At 31.2% G+C, this 14327-nt stretch overlaps 1 protein-coding gene across 1 annotated transcript; it reads left to right on the top strand.

Moving 5' to 3' along the window:
* The first annotated feature begins 4041 nt into the window (after window positions 1-4041).
* Window positions 4042-11777, top strand: LOC107962395 (G-type lectin S-receptor-like serine/threonine-protein kinase At4g27290). Its single transcript, XM_041096158.1, has 7 exons — window positions 4042-5406; window positions 7458-7589; window positions 8326-8486; window positions 9205-9415; window positions 9985-10222; window positions 10306-10456; window positions 11235-11777. Exons 1-7 carry the CDS (start codon window positions 4137-4139, stop codon window positions 11547-11549), a joined length of 2478 nt encoding a protein of 825 aa, XP_040952092.1. The 5' UTR covers window positions 4042-4136; the 3' UTR covers window positions 11550-11777.
* Window positions 11778-14327: the final 2550 nt, after the last annotated feature.

Genomic DNA, 14327 nt, shown 5'->3' with positions numbered 1-14327 from the left:
CCCTCTTTTAAAGACTTTCAGGAATCAAAAAGAGATTTTGAGGTGATTTTTGGTTTTTACAATAGTTTCTTTCATCTAATTCTGGGTTTTGATTTCTTTGTTTTTTATTGTGTTTTAGTTCTTTTTTCTTTTTCATGTGCGAAAATAAACGAAAAGGTAAAGAGAAAGGTAACCTCACCTTGATCTTCCCACAGACTCATCGCTGGAGATCTCTTCTCCAATCGCCGAAGTCGAACCGGGGAGAGGGGGAACCTTTCTTTCGATTTCTTTGGGGTTGAGAAGGCATGGCCTTCGAATGTGCCTCAAAACGAGGCTAAGAAGCCCATCTCCGCGCTTCGTCGGCCACCGGGTACGGTGGTGGTACGGCGGGCGGTGGAGAACATGATCGACGGAGAGAAATAGGGGAGGGAGAGAAAGCAAACAGCTTTCTGTTCTTTTTAAAACTGGGGGTTGGAAATGAAATTAGAAAAGAATGGTTTTTTGTGTTGTTTAAATGATGATTATAAAACGGCGCCGTTTTGGTGGGGGTGGGTCCGCGCATCTCCACTTAAATGGGGAAATTGCGCAGTTAGCCCTCCCCCTTTTGTGACGCGTCTTAATCAAGTTTTTTTTTCTTTTAAATTTGGCCCAAATATTTAATCGCGTGACGGTTTAACCCAGTGCTGCGCAGTATGTAGGAGGGATGGGTTAATTCCCCTTTTGGTCCTCCATTGTTTCCAGCGCATTTAATTTGGTTTTTATTTGTTTCGAATTTGTCTCTGTTTTCTCGCCTTTCGTTCGATTTAATACACTTTGTGGGGCTATTTTTATTTTTATTTTTTTAACATTATTATCATATTATATATTATCATTATTACTATCATCATCTCTATCTATATTCATTCACATGCATTTTTCTTATAATATATGCATTTTCCTTATATGGTATTCACATATTTTTTTTATAATATATATACATATATATGCTTGATTTACATTACACGCCTACCTATATATTTTATACGTGTGTTTATTTTTTTATTTTTCAACTTATACTTATATATATACTTTTATATTTTTTAGTTTTTTATTTTGTAAACATGTGTGCGTATTTATATATATATGTATTATTCTTCCTAATTTCTTTTTACACATACATGTTCTAAAATATACATTCATTTCCTATAGTATATACATTTTTTTAAAAATACTTTTTTTACCATTCTATACCATTTTAATATATACATACTGTATAGACATATAAGTATTTTGATATACATATATATAATTTCGTACTTTACCAACGCACATATACTTATGTCTTTTTATTTTTTCGTAAACATATACCCATGTGCATACTTTATCCATTTATTTTATTTTCATGATTTTCATATACATATACACGTTTTTTATATTATTTTTTTTATATATTACATTACCTTTTTTGTGTATCCTTGTATAGGCGAGTTAAATATATGTGCACACATACTTGCAAGTTTACTTGTATACTATACTTGTATATATTTGTAAATATTTACGTATATATGCTTTAAATTAAAGGATCTGCATCATATTGTATATAAACCTTTTAACATACCCTTTTGAAAATACATTTTGGTTTTAACCATTCGTCAAAATTATTTTCTCGATTTAAAGTTTTTTTTTGAATAAAAGCTTTTTTGGAAGTTTGGGATTTTCGAGAGAAATTGAGCCCTAACGTATTGGGTTCTGATTTTCTTAGTCAATCTTAAATAACCAAGGATGTTCTTTATTCAAGATGAATGCATAAAAATCATTTTGGGAACTTAACTTGTTGTGCCCTAACGTATTGGGTGTGGCATGTTACTTTCTCGAAATGAAGATTTTCGTATGGAATAAGAGAAATATCCAAAGTTTGGGGATTATGAGGAATTGTACCCTAACGTATTGGGACTCAATTTCTTTACATGACTCAAACAATTGGTTATCCTTTTGCAAATTTCATCATTCAAGCTTATTTTAAAATCATTTTTAACTTTCGACATTAAGACATTAAATTAATCAACTAGGTACCAATTTTGGGCGCATCGAGGGTGCTAATCCTTCCTCGTGCGTAATCGACTCCCGGACCTGTTTTTGGATTTCGTAGACCAAACTCGTTGTTTTAATAAAATCAAATTGTTTATCAAAAACAACCATTTTACGAGGTGACCCGATCACACCTCATCAAAAAAGATTGGTGGCGACTCCCAATTTCGTTTCATTTTCAAAATCCAAGTCGACCCCGTTTTCATCCAAAAAAATGGTGTCAACAAAACCGTTTATTAAAAACAACCATTTTTCGAGGTGATCCAATCACACCTCATAAAAAAAGGATTGGTGGCGACTCCCGTTTCATTTTTTTTAAAACCCAAGTCGACCCCGTTTTATTTAAAAAATGGTGTCAACATATATAATTTCTTTTCTTATTACCTTCAATCTGAAACCAATACATAATATTTTCTTGGAAACAACTTCATATATAAAAGTCGTACAACATAGATTAGATGCTTTTCTCGCAAGTTTACGCATGAATATGCATATCAAACTCTTCAACTCAATATTATAAGTTTGATCAATTGGAGCGACTCATTCCACATTGAATAGGCCCTATATCACATAATTTAAGTTTTATTTCGCTTTTAGTCATTTCAATTAATATTAATTTTTATTGATGTACTGATCCATACTAGTTAGTATAGGACAAGTTGTTTTAGGGAAGTCAGAAAAAAAATAAAAATGTGAGGAGTTAAAGTGTAATTTTACTATTATACTAATTTATAATTTTATAAAAGTTGAAAGGACTATATAGATAATTTTTTATTGAGGGCAAAGCCACGGTTGATTTTGATATTTTAAACCAATTTTGAACATCTATTACTATATTAAGTGTTTTACTGAATTGGTGTTACCCTCAATCAGGCCATCAATTCAATAATGAATTTACTAAAAGCCTGTCATTTTTAATAAGTAATTGATATTATTTTTAAGGTAATTCTGTCTTTTCATATAAAATCTAAACAAATAATTTCGCATAATGGGATTTGGGCCCAAAACATTATGATATTTAATTTTCTAACTTTACCGTTTTAACCAAAACCAAATTTTTGTTTTTACATCATTTTTTAGATTTGTTACATATATTTTTCACCCGCATCGTGAGCAAAAATTATTTTAAAATATTAATAAATTCTTAACGATATACCAAAACATAGATTTGCATAGTGGAACAATTTTAAAAAATATCTGCTCTTTTTGAGATAATGCTTAAAACTACCCATAACACCTCTCAAACCCATAAATAGGAGGATGATACACTTCATCCAGCACAGTCGAACCCACATCCTCCTGCATTGGTAACAATGCTCATATCAATCGAGCTAAGACTCAATCAACAATAATTTTTAAAAAAATATATCATTTGAGAACAAAAATAAATAAGCAACAGCAGCAATTTAAAGAAAAAACATAGGTTTGCATTAGTGGATGTATGTCTATAATAAAATAAAATCTTCAAAATCAACTATAGTGGAATAATTTGGCATTAGTCAAGGTGTCTCCAATAAAATAAAATCTTCAAATTCAACTATAGATGGAATAACTTGTAGCTGCCAAAATGGAATTACTGCGCAAAGTAGTATATAAAAAGTAGACTATGGATATATCAATAAAAATAATTTTTCAAGTTGCAATTATATTAAATATTATCATTAAAATTAATTATTATAAATAATGTAATTGAATAATTAAGTTAATAAGCTAAATCAAATTCTCGTGGTTAATTTGATTGTGAAGAGATGTTCACTTAAAAAATTTACCCGAATTCGAGTTTTTGGAATAACAAATAATACGTATTTATTTAGACAGCGTTGTTTGGATATTATGTTTGCCCGTGTTTGTGGAACTTGAACTTGATGGTTGAATTATTCTCAAGATTCAATAAAATATTACTTAGCTCACTGTTACTTGCAAACTTAAACAAAAAATTTAGCCTAGTAATTTATGGCAACAATATTTATATTGTGAAAGGGCGTAATAGTTGTGATGAAGAGTCATAACACTTACATCTGTTTACCATTTCATTTTGATTCTTTCATTGAAGTCGATGCTTGGTTGAGAAGCTTCACTAGGGAGCATCAATGGCGGTTTTCAATCTACTCCTTGTTGTGTTTCCTTTCTTCTGTTTGTCAATAACCTCCCTTGCGGCGGACACCATTCGAGTGAATCAATCCATCAGAGATGGTGAAAGCGAAACCTTAATTTCGGCGAACGGGACTTTCGAGTTGGGATTTTTCAGCCCTGAACTATCGAGTAATCGTTACATAGGAATATGGTATAAGAAGATATCTCCTAAGAAAGTGGTTTGGGTTGCCAACAGGAACAACCCTATCAATGATACAAATGGAGAATTGTTACTAGCAGAGCAGGGAAACTTGATCCTTATGAATGCTACCAAAGGAACTGTTTGGTCTACTAATTCACCAAGCTTAGCTACTAATCCAACTGCTCAACTTTTGGATACTGGAAATCTTCTTGTCCAAGGCAATGGAAATGGAAATGTTGTGTGGCAGAGTTTTGATTATCCGACTGATACATTTTTACCAGGTATGAAGCTCGGGATAAACTTGGTTACTGGCACGAATCGAAAGCTAACAACCTGGACGAGCATCAACGATCCTTCATTGGGTGACTACACGTTTGAGATCGATCCCGATGGACTGCCTGAGATTTTCCTCGAGAATGATTCGAAGATGGTATACAGGACTGGATATTGGAATGGTATAACGTTTAGTGGGGTAATCTTTCTAGGACCGAATAATCCGGTTTTTACAGCCGATTTTGTTTCCAATGAGAAGGAGATCTATTTCAAATATGAACTTAAAAATAAGTCGGTTCTTTATAGGATGGGTGTAACCCCAGATGGCACCATCGAGCGGTTCATATGCGATGATCCCGCCCGAGGATGGAGGCCGTATTTCAACGTAATGTTGGATACATGTGATCAATATAAAATATGTGGTGCATACGGTAGTTGCAACATCAAGAATTCCCCAGTATGTAGCTGCATGAAAGGGTTTGTGCCTAAGGATCCCAATGATTGGGAAACAGCTAATTGGTTACACGGATGTGTCCGGAAAGTCCCGTTGAGTTGCGAAAGAGGAGAGGATTTTCTCGAGTACCCCGGAATCAAGTTGCCAGAAACGAGGAAGGCTTGGTACGACCGGACCATAGACCTTAAACAATGCAAGAACCGATGTTTGAGGAATTGCTCTTGCACTGCCTTTGCAAATCTTGATGTTAGAGATGGAGGAAGTGGATGCATACTTTGGTTTGGTGATCTGATTGACATCAGGGAGTATGAAGAAAATGGACAGACTATTTATGTGAGGATGGCTGCCTCTGAAATAGGTACAATACTTTCGAATTTATATTTTATATACCACAATTAAAGTTGTCCATGGACTAGGTGGTATGTTCAGCCCAGCCAGTCTAACTCGATTTGGATTAAGCTTGGACAAAAAAATTTCGTCCTAAAGTTGGTACAGCCTAATTAATTAAATAATTTTTAAACAATTTTTTTATTTAGAATTAATTATTAAAGTATATAAATATTAATGGGGATGGATCCACTTACATAGTGTAAAACCAAAAGTAGTTTTACACACTTCCATAACTATTTATATAATTAATATTTTAATGATCCAACCGTTGAATTTATCAATATTATTGTACTTGTCTTGCTTGTAAATTTTCAAATCGACCCGATATCTCTATCATATTGATCTAAAATATTCTACATATTAATATATATTCAACAGTTGATTTTTTTTACATAAAATAAATGGTTGGAAACTTTAAATATTAATCATATAAATAATTATGATTATGGAAGCGCGTAGAACTATTTTAATTTTTACACTATGTAAGTGAATTCCTCCCTATTTTTAATATTTATTACTTTTTAAATAACGTTATAAACTTTTAAAGTGGGTCAGACTTGAACTTGAGCCTGAAATTTTTTTTAAAATCAAGTCTGAACTTGTTCGATCGATTCCATTATTGCTTCTATTACGAACATATAACAAAGATACCTTGTTAAAAATATTTTTTTTGTATTTATTTTTAAAATCTTTTAATGAGGTGGCATTATTGACTTACTAAGTTTATCAAATATAAACTAATATACTTGGACTTTTGTTTTCAAGTACATTAAGAATGGATTTGAATGAACAATTTTTCAAACTTATTGATGATTTTAAAATACACTAGATCAAAATATCAATGTCTAATTACACTGTTTAGATAAAATAAATTGAAAAAATGATATTTTAAATAAAAAATAGAGAAACAAAACTGTTTGAATAAAATAAAATCAATATTCAACAAAAAAAAATACATAATGTTGGTGTACTCATGGGTCGGACCTCTCGTCCAAGCTCGAAGTCCCGCTCAAAAGATTAGAGGATTTGGACAAAAAATATAATGCCCGAAAAATGAGTTGGGTAAAATTTAAGGCTCGTTTTCTATACGGAACGAATTTTGAGTAAGATTTTTTAGCTTGAGTCCGGCCCGTCTCAAATATTATTATGTTATAAAAAATAATTATATTAATTATATATGTTAAATAACGATTATATATTTATATTTATATTTATATTTATATTTATATTTATATTAAATCACTAACTTAATTACAATTAAACCCATTACTCAAAGCCTAAAAAAATTTACCACTAAACAACTCAACCCAAAATATAAAATTTTAAAAATTATATTTAATAAAATAAAAATATTTATTATATTTATATGTGTTTTTAATATAATAAAATATTTATTATATTTATAGTAGTGTTTTTTAATATAAATATTTTTTAATATATTTTTAATGTGTTAGAAAACTTTTATTTTAGCGTTTTTTAGTGTATTTTTGTGTATTATATTTTTTTAAAAATTTATTTTTAAATAAAAATTAAGCTAAAAAATTAAATATGGGCGGGCAGGTTTGGACCTGAGTTTATGTTTCTTAACTTGGATCGAGTTTGGGTAAAAAATAAGTGAGTTCATTTTTCTGGTCAAGCCGAACCCAAGCCTAGAAAATTAATCTAGATATCTTACACGACCCAACCCATGATATATATACTAATGTTGAATGACACTTTAGTTTGATTTATAATATTTTTCCCTTCGAGCTTTTGCTTTCAATATACATGTGTATTATATTTAAGTGTCTAACACAAGTCAATCAGATACCAAATAAAATTTATAAAAATCGATTTAAACCTATAATAAATTTAGAAAATTACATATCATTTTAACTAAAATTTCATTTAGTGTTCTTTTATCAATTTTTTACAAATATAATTTTTACATAAATTTTTCGTCCATATAATTTGTGTGCCATAATCTAATATATATAATACGGCAAGTAATAATTTAAATTGGAATGGTTATTATGGCAGAGGCATTTAAGCTTTCGAAAGGAAAGAAAAGGTTGAAGATGATTATAATCCCTATTACTACATGTGGTGGAATACTTGGGATTTGCTTAGGCATTTTCTTGATCATGAGGATGAAGAAACTTAATAAGAAAGGTAAACTTTCTCTTAAACACTAACACTAGTTTTGTTTGTATTTAGGAGAAAGGATTGTATGAAATAGGGACATTACATCATTTTGTATTCCTTTCCAAATATTTAATGACATTTCAACCATTTTTCCATGTCATTGATACATAATTTTGGTAATTTTTATTAATTCGAATCTCGAACCCTGAACCCCGACTTCAAACTCAAACCCAGAACTCGGAACCTTAAATCTTGAATCTTGAACTCGGCCTTCTAGTTTAAGATTTAGGGTTTAAGGTTTAGAGTTCAAGTTCATAGTTCAAGATTCGGGTTTTGGGTTCGAGGATTCAAGGTTAGGTACGGGCTCAGGTTTGGGGTTCAAAGTTCAGGTTAATTATCAAAATTATGTGTCAATGACATGGAAAAAATTGGTGAATTGTCATTAAATAATTGAAAAGTGATACAGGATGACGTGGCGCCCTTATTTCATACCATCCTTTTTCTTGTTTGTTCTGTCGCAGTCGTAATGATAATGTTATAAACAAGTTTGATTTTTCTTTACAACTCACATGTCATTGATTAGAGCAAATCATTGCCACACACAACACAGTACTAATAAGTGATTTCTGCAATTTGATTTCACGAGTATGAGACGAACACCCTTAATTAAGAAATCAGATACTAAAATCTGAATTTGAGGTTACTTGGAATTAATTGTTTTGTGGTCAATCTTCTTTTGACAAATGATTCCTATGGTTTTTAGGAAGCACACAACAAGACGTAGAAGAGCAAGAAGACAACAATGAAAGAGGGAAAGGAGATTTAGAAGTACCATTATTTGATTTTCAGACAATCTCTATAGCCACTAACAATTTTTCACTGCAAAATAAGCTCGGACAAGGTGGCTTTGGAGCAGTCTACAAGGTATCTCTGTCCAAGAAAAAACAATTTTTATGGTCAGACTTTGTTTATCATTCTGGTTGAAAATCACTTTTCAATCACGAATTTAAAATTTTTAAAAAAAAAATCAGCTTTTCAAATCAAACAATAATTAGTATATATAAACAATTTTTAAATAGTTTTCAAATTAAACCTTGATTTTAAATTGGGATTTTAAACAATTTTTCAACTTATCTTTTTTATCCCAATTTAGTACTGAAGTTTTTCAAATTGATACTTGAGTTTTCTTTTATCCCAATTAAGTACTTGAGCTTGGCTTTCAATGTTCAATTTGGTATTTCAGTTTTTCTTTATACCAATTAAGTATACGTGTGTCAAACATTTATTAGGTCACATGATGTCGTTGGGCCTAAGTACTAAATTGAATATTAAAACCAAACTCAAATGCCAAACCGAACAATGAAACTAAATGGTATATTAACCCAAATATATATATTGTTTTATCAAAGAAACAATAATGTAGAGATAAAAAAGGAGTTGCAAATGTTGGGATTCAATTTAAGACCTAAATACAATTCTACTATATTTTTAACAAACAATAATTAGTATATGTTAATGTTTGGTGGAACCAATCGAGGTCAAGGCTTCTGCTTGTTCCTTTGAATTCACCTCCATGTATGATTGCATGAACTAAATACGATTAATTTTCGAATTTTACATAAGAATTTGCTCAACTTTGCAGGGAATATTGGAAAATGGACAAGAAATTGCTGTGAAAAGGCTTTCAAAGAAATCAGGCCAAGGAATTGATGAGTTCAAGAATGAAGTGTTGTGCATCTCTAAGCTTCAACACCGCAACCTAGTCAAGCTTTTAGGGTGTTGCATTGAGCCACATGAAAGACTTGTGATTTATGAGTTCATGCCAAACAAGAGCCTAGACTCCTTTATATTTGGTTAGTTTCATTTTATTTATTTATTTATGTTTTTCATGTTGATTTTACGATTTATGAAAATTAATCCTTTCAGGTTTTGATAATTACCTTTTCTAACAATATATCTTTAAGGTTTGAATTTGAGTTCCCTCCCTGAAAGTGTAATTTGTATTACCACCACATAGTGAGCAAGAGAGCCTTTGGTCCCCCCCAAAAGTTTGAAAAAAATTTATTATACCCTTTGAAATTTTTGAAAATTTTAATTAGACCCTAAATTTTTTTTTGAAATTTCAGTTAAGTTTTCTAAAAAGTTTTCAAACTTTTTAAAAAATCTCATTAATTTTTAAAAAAATTCAAAATAGACCCTAAAACTTAATGACTCGTTCCACTATTGTCGCTGCACCCAATATTTATTGGTAGCTTTAATTTTTTTGTATTATTTTGAAACTGATACTATGCAAATAACATGAATATTTATATATTCCGCCATCGTTACTGTCACTGCATTCAATACTTGTTGGTAAGTTTTAATTTTCGGTAGTATTTTGAAATTGATACAATGCAAGTAACATGAATATTATATTCGGCAGATGAAAGGCAAAGGATATTGCTAGATTGGCCTAAGAGATTCCAAATTATCAATGGAATTGCTAGGGGACTTCTTTACCTTCATCAAGATTCAAGACTTAGAATCATACACAGAGATTTGAAAGCTAGTAATATATTACTCAATTATGAAATGACTCCAAAGATTTCAGATTTCGGCTTGGCTCGAAGTTTTGGAGAAGACGAGATCGAAGCTAACACGACGAGAGTGGTTGGCACATAGTAAGTATTTCAATCATATTTTCGTAAACCATGTAGGTTATCGTTGTAAATTTCATTAAATCGAATCAAAAAAATTTATGCAGCGGTTATATGTCTCCTGAGTACGCGATCGATGGCTTATTCTCTATAAAATCTGATGTATTCAGTTTCGGAGTTTTGGTGTTAGAGATAATAACTGGAAAAAGAAACAGGGGATTCTCTCATCCAGACCACAAGTTCAACCTTCTTGGACATGTAAGATCAATTAATTGTCCATTTAATTATAACTTGAGTCCCTCTACTATACTAAAAGTTATGAATTAATATCTATCTACATTAATTTGGCATAATTTAGTTTTTCTACTTTTATAATGTTATTAGTGTGTTTAAATTGATAACACCATAAGTGACATGATTTTCTTACAAGGCTAATATATTATTTGGTATCTGAGTTTTGCTTCAATATATAATTTGGTACTTGAGTTTTTTTTCTCCCAATTTGGTACCTAGGTTTTAGTACTTGAGTTTTTCTTTATCCCGTTTAAGTACTTGAGTTTAGATTCAATGTTCAAATTGATACCTAAGCTTTTTTTTGTCCCAATTAAGTACTTTTTTTTTTACTAAAGCACATGTGTCAAATATTCGTTGGGCCACAAGACTTCATTTGGTCTGAGTATCAAATTGAACATTGAAGCTAAAGCCAAGTATCAATTTGGGACAAAAAAACTCAAGTACCAAATTGAACATTATAGTCAAATTCAGATACCAAATGGTATATTAACCCTTCTTAAAATTGCCTTAAGCATTCCCTGATATGCAAATTTATTATTGATTGAATTTCGTTGTAGTCTTTGTTATAAAAGGTAGAGGAGCTAACAACCTCTAGACTTAGTGTCAAGATTCTTGTATTGTGTGACATGAAAGCTTGAGTTCAATTTCTAGCATAGTAGAGGGACTAAAAATAGAATTAAACCATTAATTTTCACTTTCATTATTATTTTTTAATAAGATTTTTCGATATTGTGTTCATCAGGCATGGAAGCTTTTAAACGAAGAGAGGTCATTGGAATTAATAGATGAAAAGGTAAGGAGTTCAAGCGAAATATCCCAAGTGTTGAGATCGATACAAGTGGGTCTCCTATGCGTGCAACAATGTCCAAAAGACAGACCAGACATGGCAACCGCAGTTTTGATGCTGAGTAGCGACAACATTCCTTCATTACCTCAGCCTAAAGAACCAGGCTATTTCGCTACAAGAATTGTCCACCATAACCGTGACCCTTCTTTCTCGACCAATCTCAGCCCTCCATCTAATTCACTGTCCATAACACTCCCAGGACCTCGTTAGTAATTTATCCAAATCTGCATTTCAGAATTTTGGGTCTTTTTAATATATGCATATATATAATTATAACTTTTAATTCATTGATTTATTTAAGGTTTTTTTATATATACCTCAAAGATATGGGTTCAAACTCTGATATTATCTTCCTCCTCTTGTTGTTTGGGGTTTATGTTTTGTAGCAAGATGTACAAAAAAAAACAATACTTTTAAATGTAATTATATGTTCAATAATATTTTTGTGCACAATATTTTTTGAATAATCTTATTATAGGTTCCGATCGTATTTGTTATTTTTTATATAATGTCTAGAACTATCAATAGCCGCTCCCCAACTCATAAATAAGAGGATAATGCACTTCAGCACACTTGAATTTACGTCCTCCTGTATAGACAACAATATTCATACCAATCGAGTTAAGACTCAATCACCCCTTTGCCCAATATTTTAAATGTTGACTTTTATTGTTTTAAATGTTTTAATTAATTAAATTTTATAATATATATATCTTCATGTCTTTGAGCCAAGCCTAAGTGAACACAAATGGTCCATTCGGTAGCTTTAAGCCTAGCAAAGGCAAACAGCCCACATACATTGGCCAGGCCACCGAAGCACACCAAGAGGTCTAACATCATAGAGTACCATTACCTTAGAGGACCATTACCCCTTCTCTAAAAGTACCCTTCTCTTCTTATACATTGTTGAAATTTTTACAAGTCTTCTCTTCTTATACGTTATGGATCTCCATCTCACCCATGGATCAAATTAAAAAAAGGGGTGTTTTCAGGGGCGAATTCAGGAATATTTTTAGGGGATAAAATTGAATTACAAACTTTTGAGATGTCAAAGTGTAACTTTTATCATGTATTAATTTATGATTTTATTATTTTTAAGGGACTAAATAGAATTTGTTTTTACTTGGGGGGCAAAGTGCAATTTACTTTATATTAATTTATAATTTAATCATTTATAAGGGACTAGAACTGTATTTCTTTTTATTTTGGGGGGTCAGGACCCCTACTTACCCCCTTGTATTAACCCATGGGTGTTCTACAACTAAAAAGCTCCATCGAGATCACACAAAAACTTACAAAATCTCAAGTAGAATGCAATTAAACCTGATCATTAGTACTCCAAACGATGAAAGCCTATACGTTCACTAAAGGAATGACACCTCAATGGCCTCAACGATATAGTCTCAAAGAAGTCCATTTTATATATTTATTTTCAATTAGGGGATCTCTATAACCATTTCTCTGCAATCATCTTATATATAATAAGACATCATTCCAATGAAACCCACGCCAAAGCTCCCCTCTTCTATAGAATTCCTCTCCGTCACAAGATGAAAGAAAGCTCCAAGAGGCCTACTAAATCTCTGTCAAATCCCTTCGAAGAAGCCTCCACTCTCATGAAACCCTTAGAAGTCACCATTCTTAATAGTTTTCTACACTACCAATAGTGCGAATCACCTCTACTTCAGCGGCTTTCTACTTCCCCTACAATGTAAACCTTCATAACAAACCATCTCAATTTTTATATTATAAAAAAATTTATTCAATATTTTAAAAACTAAAATTTTACATAATAATTACATATTTTTAAAACCAATTCAAACTAAACAGATATCACCTTAAAACAAAGCAAGTTGAAAGATAAAAGCTTTCTAATTATAGTTGTAAGTAAACTTCTATATTCTAAGTCTTAATTTAGTTGGAAAAGTCAACCCATGCGAAATTTCTTTGATTGCTTCCTAAACCTAACATGGGGTCACCCCTAACCTATTTGATTTAGATATTTATAGAATTTTTAATTTTGTTTGATTTGTCTAATTATGTACCCAAAGAAAAAAAAAACCATCAAGTGGACAGAATTTTTAATATTCAATTCCCTTAAAAAGAGTTAGGCACTTTATTCTTCACATATGTTTGTTTATCATCAAATTGAGTACATGAAATGATAATGTCAACTTAATGTGATCCATTAAATACTCTTACATATATAGAAATATGAAAAAGAAAATTCTTTGAGAAATTGGGGATGACATTTATTATATACTACTATGGTTCCTCATGTTTAATTTTGAGTTAACTATTTGTTTATATTAAATTATTGATTTAAAAATTTTGAAGGTACGTCGATTGAGTCTTAGCTTGATTGGCATAAGTATTATTGCTAATGTAGGAGGATGTAGGTTCGAGTGCGCTGAAGCACATTATCCTTCTATTTATGGGTAGACCTGTTCATGGATTGGGCTACCCACCCAGGCCCGAAGGCCCGTCCAAAATTTGGAGGTTTGGGTAAAAATATTAGGCCCGGAGAATGGGATTGGGCAAAAAAATTAGACCCTTTTTATAACAGCCCAATTTTCAGTGGTGTCGAAAACAGTGGTTCGAGACCACTAAATCCGACGAGTGAGTTCAAAATTTTTATTATTTAGTAATTATAATTTAAATGTGATTTTAGAAAGATTTGTGAAATAGTGATTTGAATTTAGAAGGAATTATTAGGTGAATTGGTTTTGAAAATGGGGTATCGAGACCTCAATTTTATAAACCGAGCCATAAATATTTTTATAAATATTTACAGAGTGTCATTAAGTTAGTGATAAAGTTTCGTCAGAAAATTTTAACGTTTTGATAGTTAATTAAATAAGAAGGACTAAATTGAAAAAGGTGCAAAATCTGTTAATTAAAGAAATTGTGATTAAATAGATTAAGTGGTGAATAAGGAAGGACCAAAAAGGAAATTAGGCACTTATTAGAAGGCTGAAACGCATGTGC

Source organism: Gossypium hirsutum, chromosome D06 (genome assembly GCF_007990345.1).
Source record: "Gossypium hirsutum isolate 1008001.06 chromosome D06, Gossypium_hirsutum_v2.1, whole genome shotgun sequence".
NCBI classification, from domain to species: Eukaryota; Viridiplantae; Streptophyta; class Magnoliopsida; order Malvales; family Malvaceae; genus Gossypium; species Gossypium hirsutum.
This window is presented reverse-complemented; position numbering and strand designations above follow the sequence as displayed.